The sequence below is a fragment of the Ictalurus punctatus genome, chromosome 5 (genome assembly GCF_001660625.3).
Source record: "Ictalurus punctatus breed USDA103 chromosome 5, Coco_2.0, whole genome shotgun sequence".
Classification (NCBI taxonomy): Eukaryota; Metazoa; Chordata; class Actinopteri; order Siluriformes; family Ictaluridae; genus Ictalurus; species Ictalurus punctatus.
Window position 1 is genome coordinate 6,392,338 of NC_030420.2, and position 13,287 is coordinate 6,405,624.

Sequence of the window (13,287 nt, forward strand, 5' to 3'; positions counted from 1 at the left end):
GGCTGCATCACACCTGCCTGCTTATCGACTGTTCTGAACAGCATGCCCCAAAGGGTCTTTATCACGAATGGTTTTGCCAGCATAAAAATGATGGGAAATTAGACCTTTTAGATATTACCTGTACCAAACCCAGTTCACTTCCGCCAGTGAGGAACAAACCCTGACCCCAACAATCACAACCACTGTCTGTAATGCTTTCTTTAATTCTTGAATATGAATGATATTTTCCTAACACAAATTGACATAAATGTTGAAATCAGTGTTTCGATTTAGACATTCAAGTATACTTTCACAATTTTCTCAGAGGAGCATTTGCTGAACTACATAACACATGACCAGTGGTGAAATGTGAAGCCGACAAGCAGTCTCAGTAATTGACTAATATGAATGACATCTTATGAGGAAAAAAAATATGACGAGTAAATACATTTAAACAAATCATATAATTAGTAGAGTAAAAGACCTGAATGTTTAAGCACATGGATAATGGGTTAAATGTATAATTAGGGATCAGACATATAGATTTTTGTCAGTATTACTCTCTGGAGTGGCCAAATATGCCAGAAATGGAGTGCTTAACATTCCTCACTGAAATGTAGTAAATAAAAATCAGTTGATATGTGCAATAAACAGCATGTAAAGGCACGTGTACAAAGTGACGATAGGAGTTTGAACAGGATATATTACTAGAGCTGAAATATGTATGAATAAACTGGCCATGATTCAGTAAAGCAGCATGGATTCTGTAGCAGAAATGTTTTTTGGTTTTTATTTTTTTTTAATCAAATGCATTTATGTAAATTATTTACCTGAAAGCAGCTCATCAGACCAGAATCTAGCTCCAGGGCTAAAGACATCAACTCACACATGGAACAATTTCCAAATATCTTCAGAGACCTTTCCATTTTTTTAGTCTCTCTGGATTGATTATCAAATGTACTTAAAACATAGCTCATTTGCAGCTGTAAACTAATCATCAGTGATGGAGCATTAAAAGGAAACAGTTGTCACCACTGTTCTGTGGTCTAGCTGAACAACTGAGAAAATCAGATAGTACACAATGTCATGCGTAGCCCTGAGTTGCTTATGACCCGTTTGCATTGCCTTACTGAGTACTATAAAGAAAATATGTAATGCTCTTAACATTACAATATCAGGGAATGCATCTGTTCTTCTGCTTCCACTTGAGGTCAGTGGCATTTAAGAAATGTAGTTTTGATTGAACATGCTACATAAAATGAGTTGGTTTCCAGGACACAAGCTTTTTTTATTAAACCTAAGTCTTCTGTTCCTCTGCTGCTAACTCATAAACTGGCTTTAGTGTGTGCATGAATTCAGTATACAGCGATTAACTGTCCAGAGAAGCGTTTATAAAAGAAAAAAAAAAAAAAAAAAAAAAAAAACTGCTCCCTTTACGATTTCTATTAAAAAAAAAAAACCCTGCTCCCTTTACCATTTCTATTAAGAAAAGAAAAAAAACAACTCCTCTGTGACACTTACATTATATAGACTTGTTACTGATTTGGAGTGTAAGCATGTACAGTATGTATGCTGTAGCAGAAACATTAAAATGTCATCCATCAGTTTGTGGTTACGTTTAGGATTCAAGTGTTGTGAGCAGATGATCCAGCATCTTCTCACACATGTAGAGGCATCGAGGGACATGGAAGAACCCTGGATAAAATCAAATGCATTTTTGAAAAAAACTTGTTTTCCACAATATCTGGCAGATCCTTATTTCCCTATTAATATACACCAAGGTATTTAATGATAGTTTGTAGTACTTCCAGAAGAACAGGAAGAGCAAGGAGTTTCCAAGCTGAATTACAAACTACAGAGTAAAGGACATCTGAGGCATATTCAGTGCATGAAAACTTGGTAAAAGCTCTTCTGCCTTTATTAACAGCACTCACCTTTGAAAGGTCCCCCTTTAAAATCCAGCACCACTTTCCCCTGTTGACTCAGATATCCGAACCACTCACCGTGCTCTTCGTCAGGAAACTGAGAGAGAGAGAGAGAGAAACAGGTCACCAGTCAGCCTTATTGATATTATGTTTACACCTATGTGGTCATACGTCTACATTTATAAAGAGGAACCTTTGAGACCGAACAGGCGATGGCAGCCAACACAAATGTTGAAAATTCCCAGTGTAAAAGATTAGAAAAACTTTAGTTATATTAAAATGTTGACTGAAGGTATGGTAATTCTGGTAATGTGACTCACGTGTGTGAAAGTGTAATCGTAGACTTGCGTGAATCTCTCCAGCATTGCAGGATCTCTGAAGTGATCGTAGGCCATTAGATAAGAGATGAGAGCTTCACAGTGAGGCCACCACAGCTTCATGTTCCACTCCAGCTACACAACAAAACCAGAGAACAGAGTCCATCTATCCATCCATTTTCTGTACCGATTATTCTACACAGGGTCGCAGAGCCTGGACCCTATCCCAGGGAACTCGAGGCACGAGGCGGGGGACACCCTAGACAAGGTACCAAGCCATCGCAGGACACAATAACACACTCGCACACACATTCACATTATGGACGATTATGAAATGCCAATGACCCTACAACACATGGAATCGAACCCCCAACCCTGGAGGTGCTAGGAAAACATGCTAACCACTAAGCCACCATGCTCCAAGCTGTTTTATTTTTGAATGCACGATCATTACTGGTTTCTAACGAATATATCGACATGCAGTCTGTGTACAATGCGTCATATCCTCCTTCTTTGGGTCATTAGTTCAGAACTGAGCAGCGTTTCACACCATGCATCATCTTTTGAGATACTGGGAACTAGAGGGAAGACCATCTCTGGCCCCTGTATGCTAGCATGCTATTATTCCTGTTAGTGGCATCCAGGTAACTTCACTGAATTTGACTTACTAAAGGAGAGATGATCCCGGTGACTCCTGGCGGTGAAATACAACAGCACTTATGGAAATTACAGTTCTTTTCAGTGAGTCAGATCATTTGGCCCAGCTCACCAATTGGCTCATTGCCATTTTTTCATAAAGTGAACAATATTTGCAATATTCTGATCAGCGATCGTTCTTCTTATGGCCGAAATTGTTTCCTATAAATTCATAAATAAAATAACACTAGTTTGCATTGGATCTTATATAAAGTTGTTCTTTTTTCGGCTGCTCCTCCTATTAGGGATCGCGATAGCGGATCATTGGTCTGCATATTTGATTTGGATGGCCTTTCTGAAGCAACCCTCCCATATTATACGGTACTGAGAGAGTTCACAGGCTTGTGCAACCCCCAGTGGCAGGACGCGGGATCTTTACTCATTTCGTGACTACTCATCTGCCACATGCACACTGTTGAGAGACAAATGCACCAGCTTCATGCTAACAGCAGAGATGTTAAAAAGAGGGTTCCATCGGAGCATTTTGAATAAACTACACTGCAAGTGTTACAACACTGCCTACATCTACAAATGAGAGGAAAATGGCTTTTCTGTATATGTAATTGACTCTGACTTTTTAAAAAAAAAAGTCAGCTCGAAGAGTTGTTCATGAACGAGACATCGCTAGTGAATAGCTGAATATGAGTTGCAGAAAAGAAAAGAGTAAGAAACAAATGAGGAGAAATCAGTAATAAAAAGCAGAGGCACATCTCTAGTTTTATACTGTATACTTGATAATTGAATTGAATTGTACTGAGTTATCATTTGAACCTGGGTGGGACAGTGACCATCAGCATCTAGGAAGTAGAAGAGTCCTCCATGTTCTTTGTCCCAGCCGGTGAGGAAGGGAACCTCCATGAACTTCTGCACAGCCACATTCTGCAGCTCTGCAGCACCTCGTGCCTTGGCGTACTGCAGCAGGAACCAGCCAGCCTCCAGGGCATGACCTGGGTCAGACAAATATATTTCCGAGTACCAAACAGAGAAAAAAAAATACAACACTGCAACAGAGGCGATAAAAGTATAAAAAAAAAACCTGGCTGCTGTTCAGGGACTATAGTTTTCAAAACATGAACCAGTACTGCTTCTGCAGCAGATCTTCTGCTTCAGTTGATCCGATCACACATATTTATGTAAACTATGTAGATAAAGGCATCTCATCAGAGCAGAGACTAGCTACAGGACTAGAGGTATTAGCTAATAACAGACAGAGTTCTCACAGGCTTTTGGAGATTTTTCAGTTTATTTAATTCTTTGGTCTGATTAGAGAACTGTTGGCATGGCTTGTTAAGAAAATGGACGGAGAAGTATGAGTTTAATCTCCCCTCTAGAGAACAAAATCTAACCACTTCGACTTGTCGTATTTATAGCCATGAACTAATCACTAATGATAAAGCACTCAAAAGCAATATTCACTCCTGTTTTTCCACTTATCCAGGCCTTTACAAGCAAGGACATTTTTGCAACTAGAGCTATACACATTAGTTGAATACATCTGCCTTGGACATTCATTATAAGTGAAGATTTACATTATTTTCTCAGTACATGGAAATGTATTCAAATAACATTCTTGTTTGTGGTAGGCTACATGTGTGGTGGATAGAGATTAGGCAGAAACACTGGAGTATTCTTTTAATTAAAAAGGTCACCAATTCCTGAAAGGACTTAGCTGGAAAGAAATACTTTGGTGTTTGGCTGCACACTTAAAATTGAAATTCTTTTTGGCCAAAACTTTCTTTATAAAATATAAATATTGCAATGTTGTAGCAAGGCACATTAGCAAAACTAATCTATGTATATTTGAATAAATAAATAAATAAATAAAACAGGATTTGAAAAATTGTTGAAAAGACTGGAAATTCTAGTCCTTGGGAACTAACCTGGGTTCTGCAAACGTCCCTGACAGCCAGGCAGCTCCTTTCCCTCCAGTGACACATTTTCAAGAATGACCTTTCCATCTCTCTAATGAGAGAACAAGGTGTTTTACAGAGCACTAAACCAGCAACATAAGGATTCTTACATAATGTATAAATCAAATACAGAATCAAGTCAGACACAGAAAAGCAAAATGTAATCTGCTACTCTACATGTCAACATTTACAGAATCTGCATCTGTTTAAAAAAAAGAAAAGAAAAAAAAGAAAAGAAAAAAAAGTTTCACAATTTGTCATTATGTACCCTACACACTTCACACACCTGTACATGCTGCAGTATCTGAGAGACACACCAGTCACCCAGCTCTCTGTATTTCTCTGCAAGCTCCGCCCTACCCTCGGTCAGCTGATCCACCAGGCACAGGAGCATCATGGGAACCGCCATGCTGTTAACAGGAATATCACCAGGAAGCTGAGGACGACCCAGACCTGACGAGTCAACCCGGACCCAGTGGACCAACTGATCCATCATGCTCTCTGCGTCGGACTGTGAAGAACGAAAGGCAGCACATCACACACCACTTTTATTAGTAGTAGTGCAATTTCAGCACAAGTGTACTTACTGCAATGATGGGTTTAAGTCAGACAATAGCAGAAAAATCCATCCATCCATCCATCCATCCCTCTTTATCAAATGTATTTATTTATTTCTATGATTATTTATTTATTCATTCATTTGTATTATTACAATTAAAACTATGCTTGCTTAACTTATTTTATATATAATATAAACATATTTTAGGATTCATAATATGATTAAATGATTCATAATTATGATGCATGATCATTCTCATAGATTTACACAGTTAATTCATGTGTGACATTAAAGAACCAGTGTATACAGTTAACAAGAGTTCTTTAATGTGCTTTATCATATATACCCTGTTTTGGCATCATCATCTTGCAAGCTGTGTATATGTTTTGTGAGAGTTCTTCATGAGTCCCTTGTTTGCCCTGAGCAGTTAAACTGCCCACTGTTCTTCAGAAAAATCTTCCAGGTCTTACACATTCTTTGCTTTTCCAGCATCTTCTGCATATTTGGCCCCTTTCCAACAGCGGCTATATGGTTTTCAGATCCATCTTTTCACACTAAGGACAACTGAGGGACTCATACACGACTATTACAAAAAGTGCGAACGTTCATTGATACATTAAGAGGCAGCACAATAACACGATACATTCAGTGCCAGGGGGTGTAAACTTTTGAACAAAATGATAGTTGTAAAACTATTTTTTTTTAAATTTAGTACTGCCCTTCAGAAGCTAAATAAGATATTAACATGCTTCCCAGAAGACAAAATAATAACAATTTACACCGGTCATCCTGTTCAAAAGTTTGTGTTGCCTTCCTGAGCATATGATATTGTGATATGCATACCGTGCATCATTACATGATAGTATTACTATCTCACTCACTTCTACCATGTACAATATAAAGCATGACTTTAAATTCCCATTTTCACCTGCATCTCTTTGTCTCCTATAACCCTGGAAAGTTCATCCATGGCCATGACGTAGAAACACTCGCTGAAGATGGTCCTCTGAACTTTTACTGCTCGACCGTCCCTCGTCAGACAGAACGCGCACTTTCCTGGACCGTCTGAGGCATGCTCTTTAGCAAATCTCTGGAGAAACGCACCACCTGAATAACAAAGCCCAAGTATCACAAGCAGCTTCCTTTCAGCACTTTAACCTTCTAATAACACGTGCTACTAATATATGGTGAGATTAAGCGGTATAATGAAGTGACAAGACACTGTTTAACTAATAACTCCTCTTATTTATTATCCATGTTTTAGTGAGCTCTAATGGACACAATCATAGTATTAACAATATTAAAGGCTTACGGAAGTTCATTATCCCATAATATTTAGGATGATTTTTTTTTTTAATTTTCCCAAATTGAAATCAAGCACAAATAACTAGAAAATAGGCAGAATGGGCAGTTTTGCTTTCTTGTAGTTATGTACATCTGTACTATTTATAAAGCAAATTGTTACACCTGATTTTGCAGCTTGAAGAATGTCCGGCTTGTGAAACCTCGGAACAGTGCGATACAACCTGCAGTACATCCACACCTGCAATAGCATTTACAGCTTTAGCATCATAATCCAGTACAACATCAGAACAATTATCCATAAGCTCATTCATTCATCCTCAATAAGCACTTTTTCCTGATGTAAGGTTCTTGGTGGATCCGGAGTCTATCCTAGGAATTCACACCTGGGGCATTTTATATTCACACCTCCACTTATCAGCATGTTTTTGGGAGGTGGGAGGTAAACAAAATAACCCATTAACCATCAATAATACATGAGAATTTTGGAATATTTAAATATTCTTACTTGTCTGCCCTGTAACCACACATACTTGAGCTCATCATAGATCTTCCCATCTTTTCCAATGCAGGTAAAAAACCCACTGTGTCAGAGAGGAAGAGGCAAAGTTTAGAAACAGCCTGTCAGAATTATTAGTGAAGTGTTAACAAACAGATTGTAAATAAAAATGAGCTTATATTCATTAAGCTACAGTAACAGCTGAAATAGCAACTTCTGTATTGGTTGATTGATTGATTTTAATGTTAAAAATAAAAGCAAAAAATCAAGTCTTAGAAGATAAAGCAGACAGCAATATTAGCCTTTGGAGGAAATGGTCCTAAGCTGAGCATACTTCCATGCTCTCTGGTCCTGGAACCTGAAACATTCAGTATGCTAGAGGCAGGAAAATGTTGAACTTTACACTGTTACATGAGTAGAAATGGGATCGCTGGCATTAGGAAAGACCAGCACAATGTTTTCATTTTTGTTTGTTTATATCCATATTTATGGATATATACTCAGCAAAAAAAAAAAAAAAGTCCTCTCACATTCAACTGCATTTATTTCCAGCAAATTTCTTAACATGTGTAAATATTTGTATTAACATAAAAATATTCAACAACGGAGACATAAACTGAACAAGTTTCACAGACAGTTGACGAACAGAAATGGAATAATGAGTCCCTGAACAACGGGGGGGTCAATATTAAAAGTAACAGTCAGTATCTGGTGTTCACCAGAGGCTTGAAGTACTACAGTGCATCTCATCCTCATGGACTGCACCAGATTTGTCAGTTCTTGCTGTGAGCTGTTACTCCACTCTTCCACTAAGGCATTTGCAAGTTCTCGATCACGTCTGGGGGACACACGGTTACATGTAATTTTCCACTATAAGGACGATCATCTGTCCTTCCTGTCTCCCTGTAGCACTGTCTTATGCGTCTTACATTACAGACACTGCAGTATATTGCTCTGGCCAGATCTGCAGTCCTCATGCCTCCCTGCAGCAGGTCTATGGCATGTTCACACAGGTGAGCAGGAACCCTAGACATCTTTCTTCTGATGTTTTTCAGAGTCAGTAGAAAGGTCTCTTTAGTGTCCTAAGTTATTGTAACTGTGACCTTAATTGCCTACTGCCTGTAAACTTAAGGACTGTTCCATAGGTGCATGTGCATTAATTGTTTATTATTCATTGAACAAGCATGAAAAACATTGTTTAAACCCTTTCCAATAAAGATCTGTAAAGCTTATTTGGATTTTACAAAATGACCTTTAAAATACAGTCTCCTTTAAAAGGACGTTTCTTTTTAGCTGAGTATGTATGCCATGGATCACCAACAGTAAGATAACACAAATGTGCCATTTTGTTTTTAGGCCATTTATATATAAGCCATTGATAATGACGTTTTACATTACGAGCTTAACATTAAGCAGAAATTAATTAAGCACGACACGTTATTTCACCCATATTGCTCGTCGTGAGAGTATTTCAGCCAGAAATCCACAACTCTGTCCAGCTCAGTGCGTATTCTGTCACGATACTGCTTCAACAACGCCGCCATCTTTGTGCCTGAAAACACAAAGGCTACACATTAGTATGATGTTATGTACACACATGTAGATGTCTTCTTAACAAAGGCATGTTTTAGAAAAGACGTGATTTACAGAGGCTTAAAGCTGCAGTGCACTGTGTGTTCTAACACCTATCATAGCCAGCATGAACTTTTTTTTAGCAATTTGTGCTACAATAACACTTCTCTGGGATTGGACTGTACAGGCTAGCTTTTGCTCCCCACACACATCAGTGAGCCCATGACCCTGTCGCTGGTTGTCCTTCCTTGGACCACTTTTGGTAGGTACTAACCACTGCATACTGGGAACATCCCACAAGACCTGCCGTTTAGGAGATGCTCTGACCCAGTCATCCAGCCATCACAATCTGGCCCTTTTTCCTGCTTCCAACACATCAACTTCAAGAACTAGCTGTTGACTTGCTGCCTAATATAATCCAACCCTTTGACAGGTGCCACTGGAATGGGATAATCAATGTTATTCACATCACCGGTCAGTGGTTTTAACATTATGGCTGATCAGTGTATACATATAACAATAGCTTTCACATGTGTGACTTTCTGAATTTGACATTACTAATCTACAATAACGTTTTAATGACCTTCAATGACCACTTACATATCCTCTGAACAGATCAAGTCTGACAATACCTTGCCACTGATATTAATAAACTTTTTTTTCCCCTGCAGATTTTGCAAGACAGTTATCTAAAATCAGCAGGAATACAATCATTCCTACTTTTCATATGTAACTTTCTGAAATTCGTTGTAAACAGAAGTGCAATTTAACTCTTTATATGTGCATGTATCTACAATTAAAGTACTATATACAAATGAGCAAAGAGTCGCAATTTGATAGCAGGATGTTTCAATGAATGTCTTTAAAAAAATATGATGAGAGTATCTGTCACACATCTGTTGAACAGGAGGGTCGGACATGTTGAGTCAGGAATCGGGAATTCCTAAAACTGTTGCATCATCATGTTATTTAATACATGGGTAAAGGTCACCACCATGGGTAAAAAAAAATATACTGATCCACTACAGGGGTTAAGAGGCTTCTTTGGCAACTAATATTATGATACCATCTCCTTATTAACTTGTTTAACCTCTCCATCTAAACTTGTTTTCAGGAAAGTCCTGGAAAAACCAGATAAAACAGACTAATGAAGCCTTTCAGCCTCATTGTTCAGCAAACAGCATTAACACAACTCAATACACTGAGATCCAGAAGCAAAAAAAAAAAGTGCACTAATGTGATGTCTTTCCAATACATTACACACACACACACACACACACACACACACACACACACACACACACACACACACACACACACACACACCTCAGTGACTGCCTTAACACGTCACATCAGTGACAGTCTTTTAACCAAGTTTTATATTTTGAACACTTACCTGCTCAGTAAAAACACACTAAATGCTTCGTTCGTTCGTTCGTTCGTTCGTTCGTTCGTTCGTTCGTTCGTTCTCTCTCTCTCTCTCTCTCTCTCTCTCTCTCTCTCTCTCTCTCAATCTCTCTCGCTCGCTCTCTTTAAAAAAAAGTCAGCCTTTTCTTCAATTCTGCAGTTTAAAAAGCAGCTGTACCAGCAAGCCGCACAACACACATCATATGACCAAGACACCACCTGCTCACGTGTCCAACACCCTCTGCTCTCATTGGTCACTGGGACTCCCGCTACCCAATCAGATGAGAGCACAAGTGATCGCGGTGTGTTTGGAAGCGTCGAGGAAGCGCTCGAATTGCGCATATCTTCTGTTTTAATTCGCTGTGCATTGTTTTTTCTTCTTCTTTTCATTTCCCCCCACATCATAATTCGTGTTAATTATACAGTTAACACTGTATTTTCTCCACTTTATTTCAAATACAGGTGCAAAAAAAGAAGTTATATTTAACACCCACAGCTTAGAACAAAAGTAAACAGACCAACAGTATCTTCAAAGTTGAATATTAAGGAAAACTTTAAAACTTGAAACACACTAAATATGCTTATATTGAAATGTGTGTGGTGTGCTTAGTGATTGCAGTGCTACTTTGTTGGTTGGTGGGGTATTTACGTTATCCTGTGAGTAATGGTTATGTGTTGTTCTGACGTAACAAAGGGACTTTAATAGTTATGCTGTGTTTGTAGTGCCTTCAGTTGTAACTGGCAATTTTCAAGTTGTAATAACCTAATTTCCCACATTCTACATTCAAGTGGAAAAATAAAACATGGACGCCTCCACGAAAGCATGTCTTTTATTTGCTCTGTTCGAGCACGTACGTTCGAGCTCATCCAATGCTACTTTAACCGCATTTTTACAGTTATCGGCCTGAGTGGCTATTGGTACTGTTCTACTATAGTGAACATCAAAATTCATGCAACCTTTTGGACTGAAATTGCAGCACACCAACAACAAACAGTTTTTATCAGCTGTAGGTAGGGAATTACAAGTCGCAACTTCACCTCTTGCTGTTGCAGCGTGTAATTCCCGACCTCCAACCAGGAAAAGCAAAAGAAAACACCCCCTTAACTTGAAATTCCTACTCGTCAACCTGGGGTAGTCTTCACAACTTGCAGTTCCTTCCCAACCTACTGAAAAAAAAAAGAAACTCTCATAGAATTTGTAATGGTTTTAATGGAAACTGTAATGGTCCCTGTGGGTCTCTACTGGTAATTTGTTGCCTTCTATTGGTGGCATTATATGTCTAATGGATACCATTAAGGATCAATTATGGTAATGGTTTTAATGGTTAACAGTTGATGGTTTGTAATGGTATGTGTAGTGGAAACCATTAGAATTTCTTTGATGTTTCGATAGTTTTTTTCAGCAGGGCAGTTTACGAACATGCAGGCACCCATGTAATTTTTCCACTTTGTATGTCAAAAGGCACCTAGAGTGAAAATGGCATCATTCCAACCTGTGAATTTCCCCTTAGTCGAATGCAGCACACTGACACCACCATCAACAGGTATTCAGACATCACTGTAGGTAATGTAGGAAAAACGTTAACCAAATTGGAAGAAGACCAACGTGTCAATGAAAAAAGTTGAAACTAAAAAAAAGTCAAATCAGAATTCCATTACAAAATAAATCTTGGATGACACTGAAGATCACGTGTCAAGTGTAAAGATTAAAATGCAACTCTTCAAGGTGGATTTTTCCTTTAAACAAATCATATGCGTTGCTCTAAAACCTAGGAGTTCTAAGCTAGAGCTACATTAGGTTGCTGCATTAGGATTTTGAAAAAATACATCTCGACACAGAGGGACAAACACAAACACAAGGTTTTCAGCTACAGTGGTATTCAAAATGCAAAACTCCCATTCGGTCCTGTTCAAGGTTATTCCGAGTGGTTTTGGGGGCTACAGCAGATTTCTGTGTCCTGCCACAGACTGCCTTTGATGTGGCTGATATTCAGGAGTTGGTGTTCTTGTGTAGCGCTGAATGCACTTTTTTCAAATTCTGTCTCACTCTGACAAACTCCAGAAGCTGTATCTCATGCTGTATCTTCTCTTCCTGTTCCTTTTCCCTCTGTTAGATGGAAAAGGACGCACCAAAAAGCACACACACACACACACACACACACACACACACACACACACACACACACACACACACTTTGTGATTCTTTCATTTATATTAGGTTAACTTATTTTCTCCAACAAAAAGAAACCAATCAGTGAAATATATAATATATCATTTAGAGCGAGGACTAGAGAGAGGAAAGTGGTGCTGACCATCACCTCCTGCTGCTTCTGTTGGCGTTGGAGGAGGACCTGCTCCAGCGGGCTTCTGCACTGTTCCCCCTCCTCTCTCTGGGTCTGCTCCTTCTTCCTCCTCTCCAGAACCATCTGCAGCTCGGGTTTACAGCACACTGCCAGACCCCTGCCCTCCCCAAAAGAGACAAAACACAACCAGGCATACTAGAAGCATTACAGAAAGAAAGAGAAAATAACCTACTAAAGGTTTCACGCCGCCATCTTCCTGCTCAGCGTAGGAGCCAAAACATGAGGAAAATATCAAACAAACTGAATATCATTTCCATATATTCATTTGGCAGGCTCTTAATCCAGCTGTTTACAATTGAGACGTGATAAAATCCATGGGTTTGAATGAACTTTTTTTTTAATTTTCAACCAGTAGCGTGTATCCATAACCACTGAGAACATAACCACAGACCTAGATATTGAATTCTCTGTCATTAAAAAAAAAAAAAAAAAAAAAGAATTGTTTGGTTCATCTTAACAGTTTAAACAAGTGAGATTAGAGATGTGGAAGCAAGAGCAGATGTCAAACCATGTTTTAAAAACATTTACGTTAAATTCTCTGCAATCAAGAACACCAAGCAGTGCTTGAGAACACATTATGAAAATGCATTATTAAAGCTATGTTAAGTAAGAAATAAAATACATGAGGCTGTGTTGTTATATCTGCTTTACCTGTTTATAGTTCTGCTTAATGTTGTGGAATGATAGTTCACTTCGGTTTTAGCGACAGTCGTTCCCTCACCACCCTCTCTTTTTACCTCTCTTGTGATGTTAATAA

General features: G+C 38.7%; 1 protein-coding gene and 1 long non-coding RNA gene across 3 annotated transcripts; both read right to left on the bottom strand.

Annotated features, from left to right (window-relative positions):
* Window positions 1–183: 183 nt before the first annotated feature.
* On the bottom strand, window positions 184–10,374 carry renbp (renin binding protein). Of its 2 annotated transcripts, none has more exons than XM_053680141.1 (11): window positions 9,034–9,187; window positions 8,634–8,739; window positions 7,197–7,272; window positions 6,854–6,929; window positions 6,315–6,493; window positions 5,114–5,338; window positions 4,798–4,879; window positions 3,689–3,864; window positions 2,225–2,356; window positions 1,914–2,001; window positions 184–1,674 (listed from the first exon to the last, which is right to left on the bottom strand). In XM_053680141.1, the coding sequence occupies exons 1-11, from the start codon at window positions 9,134–9,136 to the stop codon at window positions 1,598–1,600; spliced, it is 1,320 nt and encodes a 439-aa protein (XP_053536116.1). In that variant the 5' UTR covers window positions 9,137–9,187; the 3' UTR covers window positions 184–1,597. The 2 variants fall into 2 exon arrangements, with proteins under 2 accessions (XP_053536116.1, XP_017323315.1); XM_017467826.3 differs by lacking the exon at window positions 9,034–9,187 and adding an exon at window positions 10,156–10,374 and having other exon boundaries at window positions 1,400–1,674.
* Window positions 10,375–10,982: 608 nt separating this feature from the next.
* Window positions 10,983–12,781, bottom strand: LOC128632879 (uncharacterized). Its single transcript, XR_008396500.1, has 2 exons — window positions 12,480–12,781; window positions 10,983–12,273 (listed from the first exon to the last, which is right to left on the bottom strand). It is a non-coding gene; the product is annotated as an uncharacterized LOC128632879 (long non-coding RNA).
* Between the last annotated feature and the right edge of the window lie 506 nt (window positions 12,782–13,287).

What these genes read in the sequence shown, in the direction of transcription:
- renbp (XM_053680141.1), bottom strand. Translation starts at nt 9,136, where the DNA reads ATGTGTTGGAAGCAGGAAAAAGGGCCAGATTGTGATGGCTGGATGACT. An exon ending in GATGTTCCCAGTATGCAGTG is followed by an intron (nt 8,740 to 9,033) that starts GTTAGTACCTAC and finishes TTGTGTTTTCAG; the next exon opens with GCACAAAGATGGCGGCGTTG. An exon ending in ATGGTCACTGTCCCACCCAG is followed by an intron (nt 2,357 to 3,688) that starts GTTCAAATGATA and finishes TTTGTTGTGTAG; the next exon opens with CTGGAGTGGAACATGAAGCT.